General features: G+C 42.9%; 1 protein-coding gene across 5 annotated transcripts in view; it reads right to left on the minus strand.

The window, feature by feature from the left end:
- The window catches only part of KCNQ4 (potassium voltage-gated channel subfamily Q member 4), a 153,049-nt gene that overhangs the window by 59,550 nt on the left and 67,155 nt on the right, over positions 1–26,344 (minus strand). For all 5 annotated transcript variants that reach the window (XM_061596951.1, XM_061596950.1, XM_061596949.1 and 2 more), the window contains exon 2: positions 662–752. In XM_061596951.1, coding sequence (XP_061452935.1) covers positions 662–752 — 91 coding nt within the window. The remainder of the gene's footprint in view (positions 1–661; positions 753–26,344) is intronic.

Genomic DNA, 26,344 nt, shown 5'->3' on the forward strand with positions numbered 1-26,344 from the left:
GCTGTGCCACACTGGAATCCTCCTGGGAACTGCTTGGCAAGGGAGGAGCTGGCACTGTCTCTGGAGCTTCCCCCAACAAGTCTTCTGCATCAGCTGGGGGCGGCGCGCTCTGTTCCTCGGAGAGTGCGGTACCTGTGGGAACTGGCTGGTGTGCAGGCTGACCCCCTCCCGCAAGGTCTTGCTCAGACTCAACAATTCCCAACTCTGCTTCCTCTGGCAGCGGAGGCGCCTGAAACTCATGCCTCCCTCCTCCCTGTCCATTCTGGGTTAGCTGAGGCTCAACAGAGTGCAAGTGAGCACACAACAACAGCTAGGAGAAGGAGGGTGGGCAAAGGGGCTCTGCGGATTTGCAACGCATGCCCTGCTGAGCCCTGGCCCTTGATGCCAGTCCCAGAGCAGGCAAACAGACAATGGTGAGAAGGAGCCCTGCCATCGGCTCTGATGAGAGCACGCTAAACGGGAGTGGGGGTCCCTAAGCCCCTTCCCCCTCCAGCCCAGCCCTGCTGCAGCAAAGACACCTGGCGAGGAAAGTTTGTAATCCCACTGTAAGGGAGGGAGTGGTTTCGGGGGACAAAGGGGATTTACAAGAATGAAGAAGGACTTAAGGTGGGGTGAGAAATAGGCATGACAGATGGGGAGGGAGCTGGGAAGCCCCCCTTACCAGGATGAAGAGACACTGGTTGGCAAATTTGTGATGTTCTGGGATGGTTGAAAACACAGACAGGACCAGACAGCTGAAGACCAGAAGAAATCTGGAACAACAAAAAGAACAACAACAACAAACTTTATTGCAGACTAAGCCATAGGCCATGTGCAAGGTTACAAATATACAGTAAAAGAACATTAGATAGAAATATTTTTAAAATCAGTGTCTTGCTAAAATAAATGGGTTAACTATTTCAGGGCGTTGGCCCTTTTACAAAAATTTTCCTCAGTTTTTGGGCCGCCAAGGCGAAGTTGGCGACTGCCAGGGTCACTGAATTGTTATTATCGCATAAAAGAAAATTGACCTTCTCTTCGTCTGTATAGTAGGTTAAAAGGGCTAAAATTAAAGATAAAAATTTCCCTCTGGGGTTTTCGTGTAGAGGGCAGTAAAGTAGGTAGTGGACTAAATCTTCTATTGCCTTACATCCGTAGACACATTGGCGTTGAGCCACTGGTATGCCGCTGTACCTACCCTCTAAATAAGCCGTGGGCATAGCTTGGAATCGGAGGGATGTAAAAGCTCTTCTGATGGGGGCGGAGTCAAGGGCGTCTAAATAGTTCGACATAAAATGGTTAAGTTTAAAAGATGGGAACCAGATTGAGTAGGCAGCCGCTTCTATATGTAGACGATCTTGCTCAGCATCCTTGTCAAAAATCCAGTTACGGAGCGCAATATTGCTTGATTCCATTAACTTTTCCAGGGGGAGGTTATATTTAGCTAGAATCGTCTGATAAAACTTTGCCCAACCTCCCACTCGCATTTGTTCACACCAGCAATGTTTCACTAGGGTTGAATCCTCCGTTTTTAGGATTCGGAGCCAGTATCTTAGGTATGCCAAGTCAATACGTGCCTCGACTGAGGGAATCCCCAATTCTGCTTTGAGGTGGTGCTCTAAGGACTTAAACGAATGATCCTAAAATTGGAAGAGTATTGCCACTCCCAGAAGCTACAAATCAATCAAGCCAAATCTAAAATCATGGTATGCGGCAAATTTAGGAATTCAAAGAATAGCTGGTCAATAAATGGGGTCCCATTGGAACAAGTCTCCAATTTCAAATACCTGGGTATACACTTGTCAAACAGACTTTCCTGGACAACCCAGATTAAGGCTATGTCCTTAACCGGCTCCCGAGTCCTTGGTTTAATGAAAAAAATTTTCTTTACAAAGGGAGGCCAACTTGTCCCCCCAATGTTAAAAATACTAAAAACCAAAATACTACCGAAGATCCTATACGGATCAGAATTATGGGGGGATATAGCAAAAACTCAATTAGACACTATTCAAAATAGTTTTATGAAACAAGTGTTAGGCCTCCCCCCGGGAACACCGGCTGCCCACCTCAGAACAAAAAGAAGGGAACATGGGTTAGCCCAGGCTGGTGGCAACTAGGGATGAAATCTTCTCTTTTTTTTACATTCTGTTTTCAAAGTGTGGCCCCCTGGTGGTTGTTAATGATCCGATTCCTTTTTCCTCCGATATCTTTTCATTTTTCTGAACTCCTCTGCTATATGTAATAAATAGCTATTATAATATTGATAATGAATTATCAATATTATAATAGCTATTTATTCACGAGTCTCCACTGGTATTGATCTTTATTCTGAACTCTGTAATATTGCCTGTTTACATTCCTTTTCAAGTGCACTGCAGAGCAGATTAAGGCAGATAATCAAGTCAGTGTCTTCCCCCTGCTGCTTACAATCAACATCTTATTCCCCCCTGCTGCTTTCTGTCTGTCAGTTACAATCAACACTTCATTGACATCAGTGAATGGGAATATACATTTGAAGAGCTCACACAGAAAGTAAATCGATAAAAGTATCACTTTTGATGATTTCAAAGGGAATTTAAAAAATAAATTGGAAAAAAAGAAGAAAAATGAATTGGAAACCAGGCACGGAGAGTTGCTATTTCAAAATTCTCTCCGCAAAGATGAAGAATATCAGAAATAATAATAATAATATTTATTGTTACGGTCAATGACCAGCATGAGGTAATCAGATAAAATTGTTAAAACACAATACTATAAAATAGAATTGTCAAAGACATAGTTATAAAATTCAAAAAACAAAACAAAACAACCAAGAATTACAAGGTGGCTAGAGTCAGTTTGTGGCAAATTTTGATTATCAGAAATAATTAAGCCGATGGCAAATCCAGTTGTTGCAGAAATGGAGCCCATCGCTAGTGGCAACCCCAGATACTTCTGACATAGTTCTGTTTCTATCTAAACCAACTTCAGTCTCAGGTCAACAAACCAGTCAAGAGATCTCAAAAGAAGATTCACACAACCGTTAACCTACGAATATGAGATACAAGGTGAAATAGACCTATTGTCAGATAGGGAAACTGGAAAGTTTTAGGGTTTTTTTCTTTGTCGCTCTCAACAGGGATTTAGCTCTATTTTCCTGTTCTATTCTTATTTGCATCAGAAAGCATCAGAAAAACTTCATGTGCAGATGATCTTCCAGGATATATGATAGATTAATCGACTCTATAAACTATTGACCTGGATTCCCACCCTGTGTCAAAGTGGGACCATTCAGCCATGAAACACTGAAAGAAAGTCAAATTTCCTTCTTTTGTGTTTTTTTTAAAAGGAGTCAGGGTGCTCAAGTTTGACTGGAAAATATTGTAGCACGGGTACTTTATTTTTAAGCTTCTCAAAACAATTTTAACTGTACCGTTCTGATTGTATTTTACTGTATTGCTCTGTTTTATCAATATTGTTTCATTGCACTGATACGTTTTAAATCCACCGTTGAAAACGGCTTTAGGATTTTTTAAATGAAAAGTGGTCTAGAATTTTTTTTAATAAATACAAATAAAGTCGTTAAGGAGAAAGGAAAGGAAAGTTTGCCATTCTGCTGCAAGGGAGGGAGAGGTTTTGGGGACAGGAGGGGATTTACAAGAATGAAGAACAGAGTTAAGATGGGGGAAAGAAGGAGCATGACAGATGGGAAGGGAGCTGCCCTTACCAGGATGAAATGACACTGGGTAGCAAATTTGTTCGGGGATGGTTTCCTTTTAAAAATATTTATTGATGATTACATTTATATCCCACCTTTCCTTCAAGGAGCTCAGGGTGGTGTACATGGTTCTCCATTCCCCAATTTCTCCTCCCAACAACCTTGTGAGGTAGGCTGAGAGACTGCAACTGGCCCAAGGACACCCAGTGAGCTTCATGGCTGAATGGGGATTCAAACCCTGGTCTCCCAGCTTCTAGGCTAACATTCCAACCACTATACCACATTGGGGCCACATTCACGCCATACATTTATTCCACTATTATTCCACTTTAAACAGTCATGTCTTCCCCTCAGGAATCCTGAGAACTGTAGTTTGTGAAGGTGCTGAGAGTTTTTAGGAGACCCTTATTCCCCTCACAAAAGTACAATTGCAGAGTGGTTTAATGGCCAATTCCTCTTCCCAGGAAACTGGGATTTTCAGGCTGTGAGGAGAATAGGAGTCTCTTAACAACTCTCAGCACCCTTCTCAAACTATACATTTTTTTAATAGAAAAGTGCAAGTGCAGAAGTTAATATTCCAAGATTCTCGGCGTGCTTTTTTTTTTTTTTTAAAGTCAAGTTTCTAGCTCTCTTGGCTGTAACCGTATTTTATCGTCACATCCACTTTCCAGGATAGGTTAGGGTGAGACTACAAACATGACTGATTCAAGGTTATCCAGGGACCTTCATTTCCATCCAGGGCTTCATCATCCTATCCTGACACATTAACTACTATGCCACAGAAGCACAGCTAATACCGTGGAAGACAGAAACAAAATTCAAAGGGATCTTGATAGGCTGGAGCATTGGGCTGAAAACAACAGAATGAAATTCAACAGGGATAAATGCAAAGTTCTACACTTAGGAAAAAGAAACCAAGTGCACAGTTATAAGATGGTGAATACTTGGCTCAGCAATACGACATGTGAGAAGGATCTTGGAATTGTCGTTGATCACAAGCTGAATATGAGCCAACAGTACAATGTGATTACAAAAAAAGGCAAATGCTATATTAGGCTGCATTAAGAGTATAGTTTCCAAATCACGTGAAGTATTAGTTCCCCTCTATTCAGCACTGGTTAGGCCTCATCTTGAGTACTGCATCCAGTTCTGGTCTCTGCACTTCAAGAAGGATGCAGACAAACTGGAACAGTTCAGAGGAGTCCAACAACGATGATCAGGGGACTGGAAACAAAGCCCTATGAGGAGAGACTGAAAGAACTGGGCATGTTTAGCCTGGAGAAGAGAAGACTGAGGGGAGATATGATAGCACTCTTCAAGTACATGAAAGGTTGTCACACAGAGGAGGGCCGGGATCTCTTCTCGATCGTCCCAGAGTGCAGGACACAGAATAATGGGCTCAAGTTGCAGGAAGCCAGATTTCAACTGGACGTCAGGAAAAACTTCCTAACTGTTAGAGCCATACGACAATGGAACCAATTCCCTAGAGAGGCAGTGGGCTCTCTGACACTGGAGGCCTTCAAGAGGCAGCTGGACAGCCATCTGTCAGGAATGCTTTGATTTGGATTCCTGCATTGAGCAGGGGGTTGGACTTGATGGCCTTGCAGGCCTCTTCCAACTCTGTGATTCTAAAGTTATCAGAATTCAACATCGTGGAAATCACAACTTGAAAAAAAGGAAGTTTTTTAAGGAGGAAGAAATGTAGTTTAGTGGCAGAGCATCATAGAGGCAGGATGCTTCTGTATACCAGTTGCTGGAAACTGCAGGAGGGGAGAGTGCTCTTGCGCCCAGGTCCTGCTTGACAGCTTCCCAGAGGTGTCGGGTTGGCCACTGTGAGAACAGGATGCTGGGCTGGATGGGCTGCTGGCCTGATCCAGCCGGCTCTTCTGATGTTCTTCTTTGCCTTGGAGGCAGAAGGGCCCTGGTTCAATCCCTGGCATCTCCAGGTAGGGCTGGGAATGTCCCCGTTCTGAAACCTTGGAGAGCTGCAGCCAGTCAGTGCAGACGAGGGGTTCCCAAACTGTGGTCCGTGGGGCACCAGTGGCCCACGAGCTTCATTCAGATGGTTTGCAGCATGTCTGCATTAAATACTGGTTTTTTTTCATTTTATTGCTTTTCTGTTTCTTATATGTTATTGTATTACAATTTGTATACTATGGAATGCAAATTGTAATGCAATTAAATGCAATATAAGGAATAAAAGCAGAAAAATAATTTAGTGGTCTACCAAGACCACCCATGATTTTCAAGTGGTCTGTGGCGGGGGGGGGAGAGTGTGGGAATCCTGAGTGTAGACAACACTGAGCTAGATGGGCGAAGGATCTGACAAAGTATAAGACAACTTCCTGTGTTACCAAGTTTCTAGCCCTTATGGCTACAAACATAAGTGATGACTGGGGGCAATGCACAGTGAAATCTCCAAATCCAGTAAGTGTCTCAGCAGAAATTCCAGCAGTCACAGGCCTGGCACACTAATTTATTGCCCTTGCCCTTGAGTAGTTGAAACGGGGGGGAAAAGGAAGGTAAGGAAATACATGTAAATTCCCATAATTTTCTCTTATTTATTAAGTAGAAGAATGCTGCAAAGTTTGTTTTCTTCTTTCTGCCCCTTTGGCCAAAAAAATAAAATAAAATGAAATAAAATAAAATAAAGTTAATAACAGCTGCACCAGACGGTAAAGCAGTATTGGTACAAATAAACTGATTATGTAATGCAGACATCTTAGCAGAATTGTGACTTCTTCAGTCATGCAGTTAAAGCTCTAGGGCCACTCAGGGAAAGCTGGAGAGGGGCGAATAGGTTAACTGCAAGCTTATCTCCATTTCTCACTGTTCCAGTCTTAAATTCAGTTCTCCACATTTCCAAATCATTTTGCAATTCGTTTTTTTTTAGAAAAAGTCCTCATGAAAATTCGCCAGCATTTTACTGTAAATGTCTCCCAATATACACATTTTGTACACATTGTGCCTAATATATGCATTTTTGCAAAGCAATTTCCCCTAATATAATGCATTTTGAATGCTACTTTCACTAATACATGCATTTATATGCACACTTCACCTTAGTGTATGCATTTTTGTACACACTGGCTGGAGAACTGCATTGCAAAATTCAGAGAAGGGCCAATTTTGAAGGATGGGTGTGTTTTGCTTCTTATTGTTTCAGGAGGTGTGAATTAGGTAGATTTGCCTTTAAATGAAAACAATCTAATTTCTCCTCCATCCCTAATGAAAACTGATTGCCATGAAGCTCAGGACAGCCCAAAGGAAAATTTGACATCAGGGGTAATGCACAGTGAAATCTCCAAATCCAGTTAGTGTCAGCAGGAATGATTGCAGTGGAATTCACCACAATACCTGATGGAACGCCTCTCCCGACACGAACCCACCCGTACAGTATGCTAGATACACTACACTCAACATCAGAGGCCCCCCTCTGGGTGCCAACTCCGAGAGAAGCTTGGAGGATGGCAACAAGGGAGAGGGCCTTCTCAGTGGTGGCCCCCAAATGATGGAATGATCTCCCTGACAAAGGTGCACCTGGCGCCAGCATTGTTATCTTCTCGGTGCCAGGTCAAGACTTTCCTCTTCTCCCAGGCATTTTAGCATGTGTTCTTAAATTGCTTTTTTAAAAAATGTGTTTTTAAATTTGCATATTTGTTTTTAATGTTTTTAATTGTTGTAAACCACCCAGAGAGCTTTGGCTATGGGGTGGTATACAAATGCAATAAATAAATAAATAAATAATACAGGGTGTGGCAACAGCCACTAGTGGAGATTGCTTTAAAGAGGAGAGTCCCGAGAGCCAGACAGGGAGGGCTTGAGGGCCACTTTCAGTCCCCGAGCCTGAGCTGCCCCACCTGTGACCTATGGCACCCCTTAGGGAGCCATCATCTTCTGGCCCATGTCCCAGCAACCTAAGGGGCAAGAACAAGACCATTTTTACACATTCCATCTCTCTTCCAAACAGTAACCGGGGAAAATGCAGATCTCAAACAAGCAAAACAAAGAGAGAGACACGCACAGCCTGTAATATTCCAAGGGCTATGAAGAGCGATCAGAGTCGAGCCAGATTTTTAAACATTTAATCACTTATTTTTTAAAAAAGAAAAACTTTGTGGCAGTTCTCAGGGACTGGTGAAAGAAAGCACTGGAATGGTGGCAAGGGGCTCAGCCTTCCATTACCAAACTAATATCTGGCAAGGGTCTGGAGGGAAGGGAAGGAAACTTTCATGTATGCCCCATCTCAATTGGGACCCATCATGTCCCTTTGGGTCAGAGCTGTGGGTGAAGCCCGTACCCCATGGAAGCTGGGTACCAGGATTCTCTTCCCAGGCTGTGACAAGCTGCCCTCCTTGTTTCTGCCATTGTGTGGCTTAATTTATTTTTATTTATTTCTCTTTCGAATCATGACAGACTGGCTCTTGGGGACGCCTCCCTTCTCTTGTCTCTTCAAAGAGTCCCTGCTAAGCTCAGAACTCTTTGGAATTAACCCCTCCTCCTCAGTTTCTCCATCAGTTCTCTGACATGCTTCAGCTTCAAGCTTCTAGTCCTCATGGCAAGTTTGCAGGACAACAGCAATCATCAGCCACGCGTTGGCAGCTGACTAGGGGCGCTATCGGCCTTCTCTGGCGGTGGAGGAACAGAGCAGTGTTTACCCAGCAGACCACAATACAAGGCTGCTTTGGTGGCTCACACATGGTGAAAAAATGGAAATGGACTGCCTTCAAGTCGATCCTGACTTATGGCGACCCCATGAATAGGGTTTTCATGGTAAGCGTATTCAGAGGGGGTTTATCCTTGCCTCCCTCTGAGACTAGTCCTCCCCAGCTGGCTAGGGCCTGCTCAGCTTGCCACAGCTGCACAAGCCAGCCCCTTCCTTGTCCGCAATGGCCAGCTGGGGGGCAACTGGACTCCTTGGGACTATGCAGCTTGCCCACGGCTGCACAGGTGGCAGGGCAAGTAACCCCTGAGCCACTCACTGTGGGGTGATCTTTAGCTGGCCCTTGACACCCAGGAGACACGAGCAGGGATTTGAACTCACAGACTCTGGACTCCCAGCCAGGCTGTCCTCCCCACTGTGCTATACCAGCTATACCACACATGGTACACTCTACAAAGTTAAGGGCATAATTTGAACTTTGGGTCCCAGTTCCATAGCACCCTTTTGCTCAGTGTTGTCTACATTCTTTGGAAGGGTTGGGTAAGGGTTGGGTAAGCCCTACCCAGATATGCCAGGGATTGTTTTGAGGCCTTCTGCATTCAAAGCAGGTACTCTATCACTGAGCTATGGCTAGAAATGTCAGAGAATTTTGACAAAAAACGGATATTGGCAGTGTTTGCTTATGCATCCCATGTCCAGAACTGAAATCAATCTGGTGAATAAGGCCGGTGTTGCCGTCAGTCTGCAAACAATTTGTAACTGATTATGTCATGTCCCCCATTTGCACTGCACTTCCTTTGCACTGAAAAGAATGGGGTGGAACAACGAGATTGCAATGCTAATGCAATTATGTAGATGACATAAGTTATGTAATTTCATCACAGCAGACAGTGAAACAAATAACATAATTTTTGGCAGACGACAAGCTGCAGCGGAACAGAAACAGTGCTGCATGAGATGAAGGCAGGGCGGAATTGGAAATGATGCCTCCTGACAGCCTTAGCAATGGCCTTTCCCCTCAAATACATATCTGGGACTACAAAGCAATGGCCCTGGCTGAGATCATACATACGCACAGACACGCCATCATCATCATCATCATCCTTGCAAGAGAGGACTTCCTCAGTGGCTGCATCTAGGGTAAGCAATTCCCCACCTAAGTAGACCCAGCTAGTGCCCTCTGATCTTTCCTGACACGGCAGACTTCTTTTGATCCCCACTTTTACTCTGCCAGATTGATCTCTCATTTTAATGTCACAGTTTAGCTGGCTGCTGTTTTTACCATCTCTGATGAAACTTTTAATATCTAATTTTTGGGGTCATTTTCTTCTTGTTAACTGCTTTGTTTTCTTTCTGGAGATAAAGCAGGATATACATTTTAAAATAATATTGAACACAGTACAGCACCAGGCATCCTTTTGGTTCCAAATCATCATCTACAGAGTGTTCTGAGCACTTCACAAACTTCACAAGTAGCGTCAGAAGAACCACAGTCGTGATCATTATTATTTTTATTAATAGTATCTTTCACTCACAACTTCCTGCCAGAACTCTGCTACTGAGGACTAGTCAAATACAATCAGCAAAGTCAAGTGGTAAAGCTTTTCCTTGGACTGTTCTACTGCTCCAGGCTAGGGAGAGAAAAGGGTGGTTGTGTGTTTGAATCCTATGCCAAGAGCAAAACTCCTCGCACCTGGAAAAACAAACAATCAGGATAGCAAGGAAAAGTAGATTGAACCCTTCCCCCTTGACACGCTAGTTTGCTACATGCAGAGAGATTTCTTCTTGGGATGAGGATTCAAACTGCCCTCCAGCTGCAGCCTGGGATAGAGCAGTCTGGGAACCCGCCACTTGATTCCCTGGCCCTGTCCGTCACAGAGTTTGGGGAGTTGGAAATGTATGTGAGAGACTTCCGGGAAGGGTGACTTCGCTTGTGCCTGCTTTTGGGACGGGCTCCCGCCTCAAAAGAAGCTTATTCAGATATAAATCAGTCAGAACATTTTTTTTTGACTGGTGAAATTTCTCCCGGGCAGGGAGAAACGTAGAGATCAACCTCAAAAGCCTGTTTTTGTTGGGAGGACTGGATTTCATTAATTTATGAGATAAGGTCCAGCCAACAATGCCGGACGGACTTCCGAACAAGCTCTATCTGCTTAAGCGATACGTTTATCTTTTCTTTAAAGAGAGAACGGACTAACAGGCAAGCACCCTTCTTTCTATTATTTTTTTTACTTGGTTTAAATTGTTGCAGCAAAAGGAGATTTGTCAGATTGATCGGCTTTGGACAGCTTCTGGGTGAGCTATAACTCTTCTCTGTTATCCACGAAATTAACAGCTTATCTCTGTTTCTGTCGCAAAAAGCTGTCCTGGAAGTGCATTCTAAAGATATACACAGAAGAGGGATTTCTATTCCTGATTTCTATTCCGAGGAATATTATATTGTCTGGGACTATTCTCTTTTTGGTCTATTTTATTTTGACGAATCTGCTTCTTCACGACACCACTAACTGTTTTGATGCTGGGAACTAAATTTGTTTTGCATTCTTGAACATAGAGAGATAAGGCAGGCTGCTCTGTTTATACTGTGATGTCATCAAGCCTGGAATATTAACCCAATTGTTGCTGAAATAAGAAGTGGTTTTTCTTTATTTTTGTTTTGCTTTGTTTTCGTGGTTTTAAAAATGGCAATCAAGAAAGTGGCTGAGAATCTGGAAGTAACTATGTTTCAGAAAATAATGGATGAGATTGAGATAACGAAACAAACCCTGCGACAGGGTAGTAAGGAGCTGAAAATTGAACTGAGCAAAATGACGCAGGAGTTTAAAGAAATAGGGGATCCTGTGAGAGAGGAGAATGAGATCAGAGATGAGAAAAGAAAAAATAAAGGGAAGATACAAGCCCTGGCGATTGGAACAAATGTGGAATTGGAAAAAGATCTGGAGTTTATGGATTTTAGAAATAAAATCTACTGTTTGGAATTTAACGTTATCTCTGAAGAAATTAATGAAGATATTAGAGATAAAGTTATCAATGGCTTGGATAATCTTCTGGACTGGAATGATGTGATGGAGCTTGATATAGAGAAAATCTATGGAATTAACTGCAGCCATGGAACTTCCGGGAAGGGTGACTTAGCCTGTGCCTGCTTTTGAGACGGGCTCCTGCCTCAAAAGAAGCTTATTCAGATATATCAGTCAGATTTTTTTTTTTTTTTGACTGATTAAACTTCTCCCGGGTAGGGAGAAACGAAGAGATTAACCTCAAAGCCTATTTTTGTTGGGACGACCAGATCTCATTAATTTATGGGACGAGGTCCAGCCGACGAAGGTGGGACGGATTTTCAACAACAAGCTCTATCTGATAAAGCGAACGTTCATCTTATCTTCTAAGAGAGAACGCACTAACAGGCAAGCACCCTTCTTTCTATATTTTTCTTTTACTTGACTTAAATTGTTGCTGTTTAAAAGAGATTTGCCAGATTGATCGGTTTTTGACATCTCACTGGGGAGCCATAACTTCTCTCTGCTACTCACTAATTAATAGCTTATCTCTGTTTTTGTTGCAAAAAGCTGTCCTGGATTTGCATTCTAAAGATATACACAGAAGAGGGATTTCTATTCCAGATTTTTATTTTGAAGAATATTATATTGTCTGAGACTACTCTCTTTTTGGTCTATTTTATTTTGACGAATCTGTTTCCTGACGACCGCCATTAATTGTTTCGATCCTGGGAACTGCATTTTGTTTACTTAAGCATGGAGAGATAAGGCTGTCTGCTCTGTTTATACTGTGATGTCACCAAGTTTGGAGTATTAACCCAATTGTTGCTGAAATAAGAAGTGGTTTTCCTATATTTTTCTTTTAAAATGGCAATTAAGAAAGTGGCTGAGAATCTGGAAATAACTATGTTTCAGAAAATAATGGATGAGATTGAGATAACGAAACAAAACCTGCGACAGGGTTGTAAGGAGCTGAAAATTGAATTGAGTAAAATGAAGCAGGAGATTAAAGATATAGGGGTCCCTGTGAGAGAGGTGACCCTGGAAGGGGTCCCTGTGAGAGAGGAGACCCCGGAGATTGGAACAAACGTGGAACAGGAAAAAGATTTGGAGTCTATGGACTTTAGAAACAAAATCTATTGTTTGGAGACACAGGAGATTAAAGACATAGGGGTCCTTGTGAGAGAGGAGACCCTGGAGACTGGAACAGGGGTCCCTGTGAGAGAGGAGACCCTGGAGACTGGAACAGGGGTCCCTGTGAGAGAGGAGATCCCGGAGATTGGAACAAACGTGGAACAGGAACAAGATTTGGAGTCTATGGACTTTAGAAATAAAATCTATTGTTTGGAACTCAATGTTATCTCTGAAGAAATTAATGAAGATTCTAGAGATAAAGTTATCAATGGCATGGATAATCTTCTGGACTGGAATGATGTGATGGAGCCCAATATAGAGAAAATCTATGGAATTAACTGCAGCCATGTGACAATGGAAAAACTTTCAAGAGATGACCCAGTGTATTTTGAAAAAAAGAACAGAGATATGATTTTACAGCAGTATTTCAGCAACCTATTCAGAATGGATGGCAAGAAAATATTTGGGATAGAGGTAATTCCCATCAGACTCTTACTATATGACTATGGCTATGACAGCAAGATTATTATGGAATACTGATAATGGAAGATTGGATACTGAAATTACTGGACTTAACAAGACTACTGAAGATGGAAGATGGAAAATGGAACTAATAGGGATAATAGAACAATGGCTACTGAAATTACTGAATCTAACAGATTCTGATGTGATGGATTAATTGAAATGTTTATTTTGACTATGGTTATGACAATAAGATTATCATAATTAGTAATGAGATGGATTAATCGATATGCTTATCTGGAAAAAAAAAATTGATAGATATATTTCTTAAAGAATTGAAACCTCTCTTTGACTTTTTGTGGAAAGAATAAAGTAATGTTTATGAGATTTGATGATTAAGTAAGATAACTACTGGAGGAAAGTGATTTTATAATATGACTTAAGAGACAGGATTGTTATATATTATAGACTTATAACTGATTTGATCTTTGACAAATGGGAAGTCAATATTTTACTCTTTATTTTTTATTTTTTTTTTTCTTTTTTTTTTTTTTTGTTTAACTATTTTTGATTTTGTTTTTTGTCTTTGAATGTTTTATGATTTCGTCTTGTATGTTTTATGAAAATCTGAATAAAAATTATTGAAAAAAAAAAAAAAGGAATTAACTGCAGCCATGTGACAATGGAAAAACTCTTAAGAGATGAGCCAGTGCATTTTGTAAAAAAGAAGAACACAGATATGACCTTACAACAGTATTTCAGCAACTTATTCAGAATGGATGGCAAGAAAATATTTGGGATAGAGGAAATTCCCATCAGACAACTGACAAAGGAAGGATATAGTTTTCAATGGTTTGCCTATTTACAATTGTTAGAAAGATATAAAATGGACAAGAAAATGTATGGGTTTGAAATAAGTAAATCTGATTTTGAAATAGGACTGTGTACAAATGATGAAAATATAATTGCGAAAATGTATAAACTCTTATTGAAAATGGATATGGAGGAAGAACAAGTAAAAGAGTGTATGGTAAAGTGGGCAAAAAATTTTGGTTATAATATACAAATGGATCAATGGGAAAATATGTGGAAAAAAGGTTTGAAATTTACACTATGCTATAATCTTAAAGAAAATTTTTATAAAATGATGTACCGTTGGTACATGACTCCAGAAAAGTTGTCAAAAATGTATAGTAATGTTTCTAATGTTTGTTGGAAATGTAAACAACAAAAAGGATCATTTTATCATATGTGGTGGTTATGTAAAAAGGCAAAATCATTTTGGGCACAGATAGGTAGGAAGATGCAAAAAATTCTAAAGATAAATATTCAGTCAAAACCAGAATTTTTTTTATTGGGTTTTATGGATAAACAAATAGAAAAGAAATATGGAAGAATAATATTATATATGATTACGGCAGCAAGATTATTATATGCACAAAAGTGGAAAATGGAATCAACACCAACAATGGAAGAATGGCTATTGAAATTAATGGACTTAGTAGAAATGGATAAATTGACATGTTTACTTAGAGAAAAATCGACGGATACATTTCTTAAGGAATGGAAGCCTCTCTTGGACTTTTTGTTGAAAGATCAAAATAAAATGATGATACTGGGATTTGACGATTAATTAAGACAGCCTATGGAGAAAAGGGATTCTGTATGTATATATTAAGGGACAGGTTTGATGTATATTATATACTTATAGCTGATCTGTGACAAATCGGAAGTCAACTATTTTATTTTCATTTTTTGTTGTTGTATTGTTATGTTTTTTTGACTTTGTTTTGTTTGTTTTTGGAAAAATTTGAATAAAAATTATATAAAAAAAAAAGGAAATGTATGTGAGAGATACTTTTAAACAGAATTTAGACAGCCAGATCCTTCTGGCATTTTGGAAACCTGTCGTGTTGGAAAGCTGAAGCTTGGGGATGAAAGGTACTGAGAAAAGGATCTGAAACTTGCACCACTGCAGCCCAGACCGGCTGCCTGAAATGCAAAACCCGCCGGATCTCAATACTGCCGATTCTGACAGTTTCTAAAAACCGAATGAATGAAGAGAGAAGGAGATAATACCCAGCTGTCAGCCAAACGTATTGATGTCTTCTCACTCTTCTCTGAGAAAGGAGGGGATCCGTGGTCAGAGTCCACACTCCAGGGGGTGGGGGGAGAAAGATGGTGTGCCAGAAATTTATCTGTTGCAGCCTCTTAATGATGCTGTGTCAGTCCATGGGCAAACCAGACAGCAAAAGCTCCCTCAGAGCTTTTTTTTTTTAAACAACTTGTGAGACCCACAGAACTTTCAAAGATTAGGGTGACGGTTTGAGCAGCTGAGACTCAGAGGTAGGGGACAGCAGAGCCAGGCAAAACGTGAAGAGTATATCTGTACTATGGACAGGTTTTTATGCCTCAGCTCATGTGCCCTTAAAAATTGGATTTTTGATCATGATGCAAATAAGGACAGGGCAGTGATTGTTGTTGCTCAGTCTTCCATGTGGTTTCCTAAGTTTGAGCTAAATCATTTAAGGGCATGCTACCTCAAGATCCTGACATGCTCTAATCTCTATAGGGCTTTTACTGAACGTAGGTTTCAGCTGATACCCCCAGCTTATCTTGATGGAAGATATCATGAGATCCCACATGAGCAACAGAGATGTATATTCGGATGCAGCCAGACTGAGGACATCATACATTACTTGTTCTGCCCACTTTCTGAGGACCCCAGAGGGAAGTTCCTGTGTCCCATTATGCAGCTATTTTCAGACTGATCACCAGAACATTGTACTTTATTACGGGACAAAAATGTGTATATCACGTACAAAGTGGCTCAGTTTGCTCTAGCAGCAAAGAGCTTGCGTTCTTGTTCCTTGAAAACTTCAGAACTTTTAACATGATTGTTTCAACAGTTATAATGATGCGATCAAGTGGGATATTTAATGCTAATTTCCTGACCTGTTTTAAATCTTATCTTTCTTGCTTTTCGTATTTTAAATGAGTTTAATAATATTGTAAAGGTCTACGGCCAATGTACAATAAAGGATTGATTGATTGAGACTGGGGTGGTTTGCTCAGATCAACAGATGAATCTGTCCTCCAGCACGCTTTGCTTGTCTGACTCACTTCCAGCCACAAGCACAAGGATGAGTCATGGGCAACCTTCATCCTTATGACTGGCTGGCAGGATGAAGCCTCTGAATTGGGACAGTGGCCATCAAACAGGGGTGGCTGGTGCACACTGAGACAGGTAGGGTGGAAGGCAAAGTGACCAACAGTAGGTGAAGTCAGACAGTGGGAACCAGTGAGGCTCCCTGCGCCTCACCCCTCCTCCTCTCAGCCAGTGGCAGCGACTTGCTGTGTTGGGAAACTGGGAAAGCAATGGTGCCCTCCCTCCAGTCTCACCTGCCACACTAGAACCAGAGCCAATGACAGGCAGAGCCAATGACATGCCATACATTTGAAACAGGTGTCTCCCCCCTCCCCAAAGAATCCTAGGAGCTGTAGTTTGTTAAGGGTGCTGGGAACTGTAGCTTGGTGAGGGGTAAATCAGAATTCCCAGGATTCTTTGGGGGAAGCCATGTGCTTTAGATGTATCGTGCATATGCAGTCTGCGTATCTGACTGCACTATAATTAGAGATTGGGGAGAAATTTGATTCTGTTTGCATCTCAAGCGGAACCTATCAAATTTGCACTTTCTGAAACGGTATGAGAACGGAAGCAGAGCCATCCTTAGAAATTTGCATTTATTTGAATTTTGCACTGCAGTCCACCAACCAAACAATGTTGACAAAAATGCCTGTGTTAAGGGGAAAATGTGCGTGAAAATGAATATACGAGTGAAAACAACATACAAAAATGCTTTTTTGCAAGAAATCACTTGCAAAAACGTGTGCATTAGTAAAAAAAAGCCTACAAAAAGGTCTTTATTAGGAGAAAGGCACATTAAAATGCTGGAAAATTTTCATGAGGATTTTTTTAAAAAAAAAAATAGCAAAGTGTTGCAGTGGAGAACTGAATTTAAGATTGGAAAAATGAGAAACAGAGATAACTAAAAGTGACAGATCTTTCCATTGCTGCCTGTAACTGGGTATTCTAATGACATACAGTATATATTTTATAGTTGATTTTATGTTGTAAACTGCTTAGACGCCATTCTGGCATATAAGCGGTATATCAATCAATCATAACAACAGCTACTACTACAACTACTAATTCTAGTTTGGACCTCTTCCTCATCCCTGCTGAGTTCTGTAGACTAAGGAGGAGGAAGCTGACTGGCCAAGGCCACAAATCTGGACTGGTTATAAGTAAGAAGGCAGGTTGTCCCGTCCAGAGCTGGAACTACGAGGCTGAGACGCAGGTGCAATTAAATCTCATTTTATTAGAGTAATGGATACATCAGTGGCATTGCGCTTCATAGAAAAACCTGCACTAACTCACTAAAATCCCTAACTACACTCTAGACATGCTCTGCGGCGTATGAAGGAAGTTGACACAGCAGCTCCCCACTGCAAGCGGCAAGCTTAAGTAGGGAATGTTTTCAATCGTAATCTCTGACTCCTTTGCAAGCCCTGTCTCTGCCCTGTCCGTTTCTTGTGGCGGCGGGAGCGAGGTGACGGGGGGGCATGTCTCTAATGGCTCATCGGAAGACACCTGCTCCTGAGTAACAGATTCGAGGTCAGGGGGCTGCATCACACTGGTGGCATCCTGGGAACTGCTTGGTAAGGGAGGAGTTGGCACTTTTGCTGGAGCTTCCCCCAACAGGTCCTCAGCAGCAACTGGGAGCGACGCGCTCTCCTCCTCGGAGATCGCGTCTTCCGTGGGAACTGACTGGAATTCAGGCTCGCTTCCCTCCCCAAGGTCTCGCTCAGACTCAACAACTCCCAAGTCTCCTGTGTCTCCTGGCAGCGGAGGTGCCTGAAACTCATGCCTCCTCCCCTCCTGGCCCTTCTGGGAGAGCTGAGGCTCAACACAGGTTGGCTTGGAGGAGTCAGTACTAGGGCTGGTGAGGTAGGAACTCGTCTGCCCTAATGGGCCAGTTTCTATTGCTTACTACAATTCAGGCTTCAGCTACAGACTGCAGGAACCCTGGGCTGACGAAGAATCACTTGAAGGGGCTGGCATAGAGAGGAGAGATTTTTTGGTGGTGGCACCCAAATTCTAGAACTCCCCAGATGCCTTCACCGTTTTTTGGGTGCTGCACAAAGTTCACCCTGTTCTCTTCTGTACCTTAAGGGCTTTTAATGGTGCTGCAGCTCTTCCTTAAAATTGCATTTTATGCTGCCTTTTATTTGGACTTTTAGTTGTTGCCTCTATTGTTTTATCTGTCATTTATGTTTGCTGTTTCTCCTGCTGCTTTTTCATCTTTGGGAGATTAGCTTTTGCGCTGCAAGCTGCCTCGGGGACATCTAATGAACTGTGAAATGTAAGTGTTAAGATATAAAAAGCAAAGAAACTCTAAACGTGGACTGAGCAATGAGCCCCCCATAGTTCTTGGGTGGGACCGACACCGCGACAATTAGAAGCACTTTCATTTTTTCTTGCAGCGCATGGGAGAAAATGTCACCATTCTGGCTCACAATGAATTATGATCAAATGTTACACTGCAAAGTGCCTTTGATAATTACTAATTACAGATGTGGACAAATGTCAAAAGGTCTGAAAGAACTGTTTCTCTTGCCCAAGCAGCTTTGACCTCCAAAAATGGGGTGATTAAGAGTGTTAACCAAGCAGTTTCAAATTTCTCCCCCCTCATTTTATCCAGGCGTCCTTAAAACAAAAACCAAAAAAAGGAGGGGATTTGGCACAATTAGCAAAGAAATGAATAAAAGGGAAAACAAAGATTGCTGAAGACAAAGGAATGGGAAGTGTGCAAAAATATTTTTCCCCGATCCAGCAGTTCTAAATATGGCACACGGAAAGAGTGGGCCACAAGTCTGCAAAACCACGTGCAGAGACCATCCATCTCCCAGGGCAGTCTGCTGCCCGCCCCCCCAAGGCCCACAAGAAACAACACCAGGTACACGTGTGTACCTGACAATTTGGCAACACTTGGTTTAACAAAAAAATGCAGGAAGGAGAGCAGGACACTCGCAGCTCATGCAAGTCAGGACATCAGTGAGCACCGACACCTCAGAATCTCATTGGTCAATGCACAGGCAAGAAGTGGAACACTCTTCTTGATGTCACCCAGTTGTCCTTTACTGCTTTATGCGATACAAAAAGAGGTCTGTAAAATGAAAATGTGGGGAATGTGCACAGACAGACCTTGTCCTCCCTTTTGCATAACACTAGAACTCAAGGTCACCCAGTGAAATTGACTAGCCAGTCTACGTGAAACACAGGAAGGTGCCTTATACCAGAACAAACCATGAGTGCACGTCGCTCAGTATTATCTATAATGGAGTGGGGTGGGGACCTGTAGCCCTCCAGATGGTGAGGAATGATGGGAGTTCTAATCCAACAACCCCTGGAAGGCCACAAGATCCCCACCCCATCTCCACTGACCAGCAGCAGCCCTTCAGGTTTTCAGACAGGAGTTGTTTTTCCTCACTCAGTGGTGGCTGGTGACTACATGTCCGTGGAGCAGTGGAATCTGCTCCGGGTTTTAGTCCAAATTTGGACAGCTCCTGGAAAGTTCAGACGAAAACCTGGAGCAGATTCCACTGCCCCACTGACATGAAGCCGCCACTGTCTCCACCTAGCCATACCTGGAGATGCTGGGTGGGGATTGAATATGGGACCTTCTACATGCTACTTCCTCTTGGGGCGATGCCTCAACCATTAGCCATTGTCTGCTAGTACTGCACACCAGCCAGATAGTCCACCTTTTAGGTTAGTGGTTTTCAAGCTTTTAAGAACACAGGAAGCCGCCACCTGATGTGCAACTATTAGGAACAAAGGAAGCTGCCTTATAGTGAGTCAGATGACTGGTCCACCTCGCTCAGTATTGTCTACACTGACTGGCAGAGGCTCTCCACGATTTAAGAGACGGAACATTCCCCGTCCTACCTGGAGATGCCAGGGATTGAACCTGAGACCTTCTGCATGCAAACCAGACGCTCTGCCACTGAGCTACAATCATTCCATTGGCCCCACTAGCTCAATGTTATCTATACTGACAGGGGTTTCATCCAAGGGACTATATTTTATTTTTTTATTTCTTAAATTTGTATCCCACCCTTCCTTCCTGTAGGAGCTCAGGGTGGCAAACAAAAATACTAAAAACACTATTAAACCTTGAAAACAGACTTTAAAATATATATTTTAAAATATATTAAAACAAAACATCTTTCAAAATGTGCTTCAAAAAAAGCTTTAAGAACGTCTTAACACACACACAGAGACTTGCCTTGCCCCAAAGGCCCCATCTGCACTACACATTTAAAGCACTATCATACCACTTTAAACTGTCATGGCTTCCCCCACACAATGCTGGGAACTGAAGCTTGTTAAGGGTACTGAGAGTTGTTAGAAGACCCCCTATTCCCCTCGCAGAGCTACAGTTCCCATCACCATTCGCAAACTACAGTTCCCATGGTTCATTTGGGGGAAACCATGGCTATTTAAGGTGGTATAATAGTGCTTTAAATGTCTATAGCAGAGACAGGGCCAAGTGTGTCTCCACACAACACATAATTAATATAAAATTCCCTACCACAAGATCTGACGGTGATCAGTGACTTAGAGGAGGTCGAGCAAGAGCTGCTAATTATGACTGCTGTATCCCAGGGGCCACCAACCTTTTTAGGCCTGTGGGCATATTTGATGTTTTGAGTAGATGTCACCCCCTCCGGTTACTTCTCCCTTCCTGCCCCCCAGATCTGCCCTCTTCCCCCAAGAGACACACAGAGAGAAAGCATGTGCACATGTTGCTGTCCCAAATGATGTGGGCAAAAGATGGATCCAGTAGCATCAATCTGAGCCTTGAAAATCACATAGAGCTGAAAAAGGAAATGGGAAAGAGTGTCACTCTTTCAACTTCCTCCTTCAGGTCTATATACTTTTCAGGAGAGAGAAAAGGAACCATCCTCACCACCTCATGAGCCTGACCAAACGGGAAGTGAGTTGGAGGCTTCACAAGCACCAGGGAAAGGCTGCCATTGTGCCCATGAGGGGCATGTTGGCAACTTCTGTTAGATCATGTTCAGAAGCATTTATTTATTTATTAAATTTATATTCCACCCTTCCTCCCAGTAGGAGCCCAGGGTGGCAAACAAAAGCATTAAAAACACTCTAAAACATCTTAAAAACAGACTTTAAAATATATTAAAACACAACTCAAAAAGCATATTAAAACATCTTCAAAAACGTGTTTTTAAAAAGCTTTAAAAACATATTAAAAAGCAATTCCAACACAGACGCAGACTGGGATAAGATCTCTACTTAAAAGCCCTCGTGCCCTGCTTGTGGACTTCTAGGAGTGCCTGATTGGTCACTATGAGAAGCTAGACTAGATGGTCTGCTCCAGAAAGGCCTCCTCTGATCTGCTCAACTTTAGAAATGAAAACAAAGGCAGATCTGCAGAGACTGCAGCCTGGCAGTGGGTTCCTAATCTAAGCAATGTTGCATGCTAGAGACCCCCAGCCAGCAAGGCATTTTAGCATATTGTTTTTAAAACGTCATAGGAATATATCAGCCTGAGTCAGACTATTGGTTCATCCCACCCCGTGTGTATGTGTGTCTACTTTGACTGGTCGAGGGTCTTCAAGGACTTGGGCAGACAGGGTTCTTTCCTGTCTGATACCCAAGATCTTTTCAGCTGGAGATGAGGGGATTGAACCTGGCAGATCCGTTTTGCAGGGCAGGGCATGTCCTTTGAGAACGGGTTAAGGCTCTCTCTCATTAAAATGGCCATTAAAACACAAGAACATAAATAGCTGCCTTATGCCAACTCAGACCATCCTCTATTATCTTCAATAACTGGCAGTGACTCTATAGTGTCTCAGACTGAAATCTTTCCCAGCCCTACCTGAAATTCAATTCAGTTCTCATTTAAAGGGAAATCTACCTAAATCATACTTTCCAAAACAGTACGAGAACCAAAACCAGCCATTCTTTGAAATGCACACTTCTCTGGACTTTAAATAAATTCATATACTAGGGTAAATTGTGCGTAAAATTGCATACATTAGTGAAGGTAACATACAGAAATGCATTATATTAGGAGATACTGCTTGCAGAAATTGGTGTATTTGTCAAACAGCATACAAAATGTGTATATTAGGATAAATTTGCACTAAAATACTGATGAGTTTCCATAAGTTTTTTTTTAATTCACATATTGCTGTAGAAATGTGAAGAGGCTGAATTTAAGATTTTAAAAATTAGAAACTGAGACAGCTGAAATTGACCGATTTGTCCATCCCTACTTGATGAGATGCCAGGGATTGCATCTAAATGCCTGTGGGAAGCCCACAAACAACACGCAAAGACAACAGCCCTCTTGTGACTCCCAACAGCTGTATGTAGCCATTCTGACTAGTAGCCATTGATCGCCTTTATCCTGCATGAATAATCTGTCTAGCCCCTTTGATGCCAATCCCACAAATCAATTACGTGTTGTGTGAAGAAGTTCATCGCTTAACCCAGACCCTCCTGCCAACCGGATGGCTCCGAGTTCTAATTACGAGGGCGGGGGGAGAAAAACGTCTTTACTCTCTTTCTCCACCCCATGCAGAATTTTATAAAACAGATGTCCTGTGATACCACAATGCAACACAACATAAACTCTGTTAGATGTTCCAGAGGGGGGCGCTACTGTAGATGCTCAGTTGCCATCTTATTGAGTTTAGCCCTCTGGAGTGGGGCATAAAACTCCCCTCCCTTAGTCACAGACATGGGCCTTAATCCATAGCACAATAATAATGATAATAAATGAGGACAGATACTTTCATTCATGCATTCATTCAGATCACTTAAGAATAATATGCCACCCAGTGGACTTTTTGCGCCTCCAGATGTCCTTTTTGCCGTGCGTTCATGATTATTTCTGCTCACGATGGGACCAGGACAGTTATACACAGACCCGCTTTCAATACTGCTTGTGGCTGCAAACGTTTCAGGGCGATCACACTGCTTCGTTTCCAATCAGTGCCAGTCCTGTAACGTCTTGCTGAAATCCTGTAACTTTTCATACCATAAATGTTCCAGTGGGATGGAGGATTGTCCTGGTTTTTGTTGCTGTGTGTGTTTATGTTGCTAAATTTGTTTAAAGCAGCACAACAGCAGCAGAGAGTAACAGCAGATGTTGAAATGCGAGTGTGCCGGCGTGTGCGTGCGTTTACCAAAGAAAGCAGGCTTTTACCCTGCATCAGGATCACTGAGACTTGAGAGTAAAATAAGAGAAGCTACTTTATTTATAGAAATACATAGTAGATAGAAAAGCAAACCTAGTTCTAACTAACTAACTAAGTTGGAGGCGTAACACCCAGGTGTAGGTGTTAGCCTCATGGCTAAGAGAGAGAGCAGAGACAAAGGGATGTCTCCTCTCTCCTGGACAGTCGGAAAAGAAAAGGAGGTAGAAAGGGCAGAAGGAGGAGGGGCAGGTAAGCTTCCCTGAAGACGTAACAGTCTAGTGACAGAAGGAAGTCAGTCAGAGCATCACAGGTAAAGGTAAACAAGCCTATCCATCTGAAGGACTCTAGCTCTATCTCCCTTCTGGAACATAAACAAAAGAACAAAACAGGAATTGCTCTTGCCCCACTTCCAACAGTTTTCGCTGCACTACAGTGCAAGAGCGCCCCTCCAAACGGCAATAATGCAATAACATTTGGGGAGCATCGCAGAACACCTAATCAAGCAGAATGATGTGTGGACGGTCCAGTAGAAAACTACCACTAAGGCACTATTATTACATCAATGCCATGTTACATAATACACACGACTGGAGGGGTCCACGGTGTTCTCCAGAGTAACATCAGCAGCTAAAGACATGACATCTGCTCCTCTCACCCTGGAGCTTGCAGTCTGAATTTAAACAAGGGAAGACACCAAAGAGAGGAATGGGAGAAAAAAGGGCACAGATGTGCAAAATATGGGCAAATACAGGCAGTAGCTGTAGCCTGGGCTTTGCTTTCCTTTGGTTAGGGTGGGGACTGAGGGGGGTTCAACCAGGGAACTTCTGGGCTGTCGCTATTGTTGGGTGGGATTCAATCACATACCAGCAAATTCAGGTTGCGCTATTAAAGGTGATTTGGCACTCTTATGAACGCACTTGCTGCCCCGTCCCCCTAATGGACTTCTTGTGAAAAGGAAAGGGATGGAAAAATGCATTTGCTTGATACAATGTCATCTAACCTCCCACCCACAAAGAAATCAGAATGAATACTCAGTAAATAGCTGGTGTCACAGATGCCCCCCTGCTGAGAGGAAGACTGGGCCCTCCTAGATCTGACATTGAGTTTGTCTCTTTTTGTTGCTGATGTGAAGGATTACAGTCGAATCAGCTGTAACAGGAGTCTTTGGGACCTGAAACTAATCCCCAGAAAACAAAGCAGATTGTAAAAAAAATCCCTCAAGTGGCAGCTTCTTAACTTTCCTGATCTTTTTCCTGCCAACTTTTCTGCCACCTTATTCCAACCTCAGACAGCCTTTCTCCAGCCATCGGCAGAAACCCTGATTTGGCGGTCTTTCCCTCTCCTCTAGCACTCCCCAACCGGTTCTAACCAAGACCTCTTGACAGTTGAAGCCAACGGCCTGCCCTTCTTTCAACTGTAAGGTCTTTGGGGGCAGGGATCTACTCATTTAAACCCCCTAACAACCCTTTAAGGCTGAGAGGCAGTGACTAGCCTAAGGTCACTCAGTGTGCTTCATGGCTGAGTGGGGGGTTGAACCCTGGTCTCCCAGGTCCTAGTCCAACACTCTAACCACTGCACCACACTGACTTCTCAGACAGGTACACAAAAGAGACTGCATAAAGAATAAATAATGGCAACCCACACCTTTGGTTGTCAGTGTCTCTTCTCTTCTCCTAAAGAACTTTGTCATCATTGGTCAGCAGCAGAGACTCCATCTGAAAGCTAAAATAGAAGGGGGAGGTAACAAACTCTGTTTGTGGAGCTTAAAAACTTTCACCTGGGTGAGTACCCCCTGCCATAGCTCTTCTCCCTAGAGACCACGTAGTGGGATACCTGATTCCCTCTAGTTTTCAGAAGCATCAGGGTCTTTCTGCTATCATTACAACAATATCCACCCTCATCTCAGAAGTATTTGCAAGCCTAGCAACCAACATAACTATCTAGCTACAGAAAGTGTCAAAAGACTACCATGGTTATAGTACCTGGAAGCAAAGTGTGAAGAAAAGCCAGTGTGGTATAGTGGTTAGAGTAACGGACTAGGACCTAGGAGACCAGGATTCAATTCCCCACTCAGCCACGAAGCTCAGCCTAGCCTACCTCACAAGGTTGTTGTGGGGATTAAATGAGAAGGGGGAGAAGCAGGTACGCCACCTTGAGCTCCTTGGAGAAAATGTGGGATGTAAATGCAATAAATAAATTAGTTTTTAAAAATAGTGGGAAACAACCAGTACAGTTCCTCCAGCTACATTTCCGCCATTTCATGAGGGTTGTGCTAGCGACAAAAATCTTCTCGGGCCTTTTTCTTCCTAACAGCGTGCTCACTTTTGTTTATTATCTCACCATTCCCTCGATTTCATGAGATGCACCTATGCAAACATATTCAATCAATTTGGTTAAATATTTCGGAGGTAGGGAGCCTCAGGCATGGGGGCCAAATGTGCCCCTCCAGATCTCGCCACTTGGCCCTCAGGCCACACCCGTTGCACCTTGAATGTTTTTGCCTGGGTGGAATACGCTCTTGGAGCTCGGGTGATGCCTCTTCCTTGCCCGGATGGAGGCTAGAGAGGGGTGCGCGAGCGCATGTAGGAACTAGCCTGCTGTGCAAAGGCCCCATTTGCATTCCTTGTCCCTGCCCACCACTGGCAGGTGGCCCTCGGATGGTTGCCCAGAAGAGAATATGCCCTTCGGGCTGAAAAAGATTCATCACTTCCGTTTCATTGCTCAACAGCCCTGGCAATTTTGCACAGGAGCATGCATGCCCTAATGCATGAACGCACACAACCTGCCTCACAAACATCGGCAACGAGGCTGCTTTGTTCCAGGCAGGAACGGTCTCAGCAACTAAACTGAGCTGCAGCCTCAGAGGTTGGGAACTTTCTTTTTCTTTCTCCTCCCCAAGGATTCAATTTCATGAGAAGAGATTCTAGCCCTTGACAAAGGTTCAAGGGTCAAAAGGGGTGGTGGTTGTGTGTGTGTGTGTTGGTCGTGTCCCTATACCTCCTGCCCGCTAACCTCCTTTGCATTTGTAGCCAGACTGCCTCACGCTGGCCAAAGGGCGAAGAAGGAAGGGAAGAGAATGGCTGCGGTCTTTTTCTAGCTTGTCAGCAGAAC

The sequence above is a fragment of the Rhineura floridana genome, chromosome 15 (genome assembly GCF_030035675.1).
Source record: "Rhineura floridana isolate rRhiFlo1 chromosome 15, rRhiFlo1.hap2, whole genome shotgun sequence".
NCBI classification, from domain to species: Eukaryota; Metazoa; Chordata; class Lepidosauria; order Squamata; family Rhineuridae; genus Rhineura; species Rhineura floridana.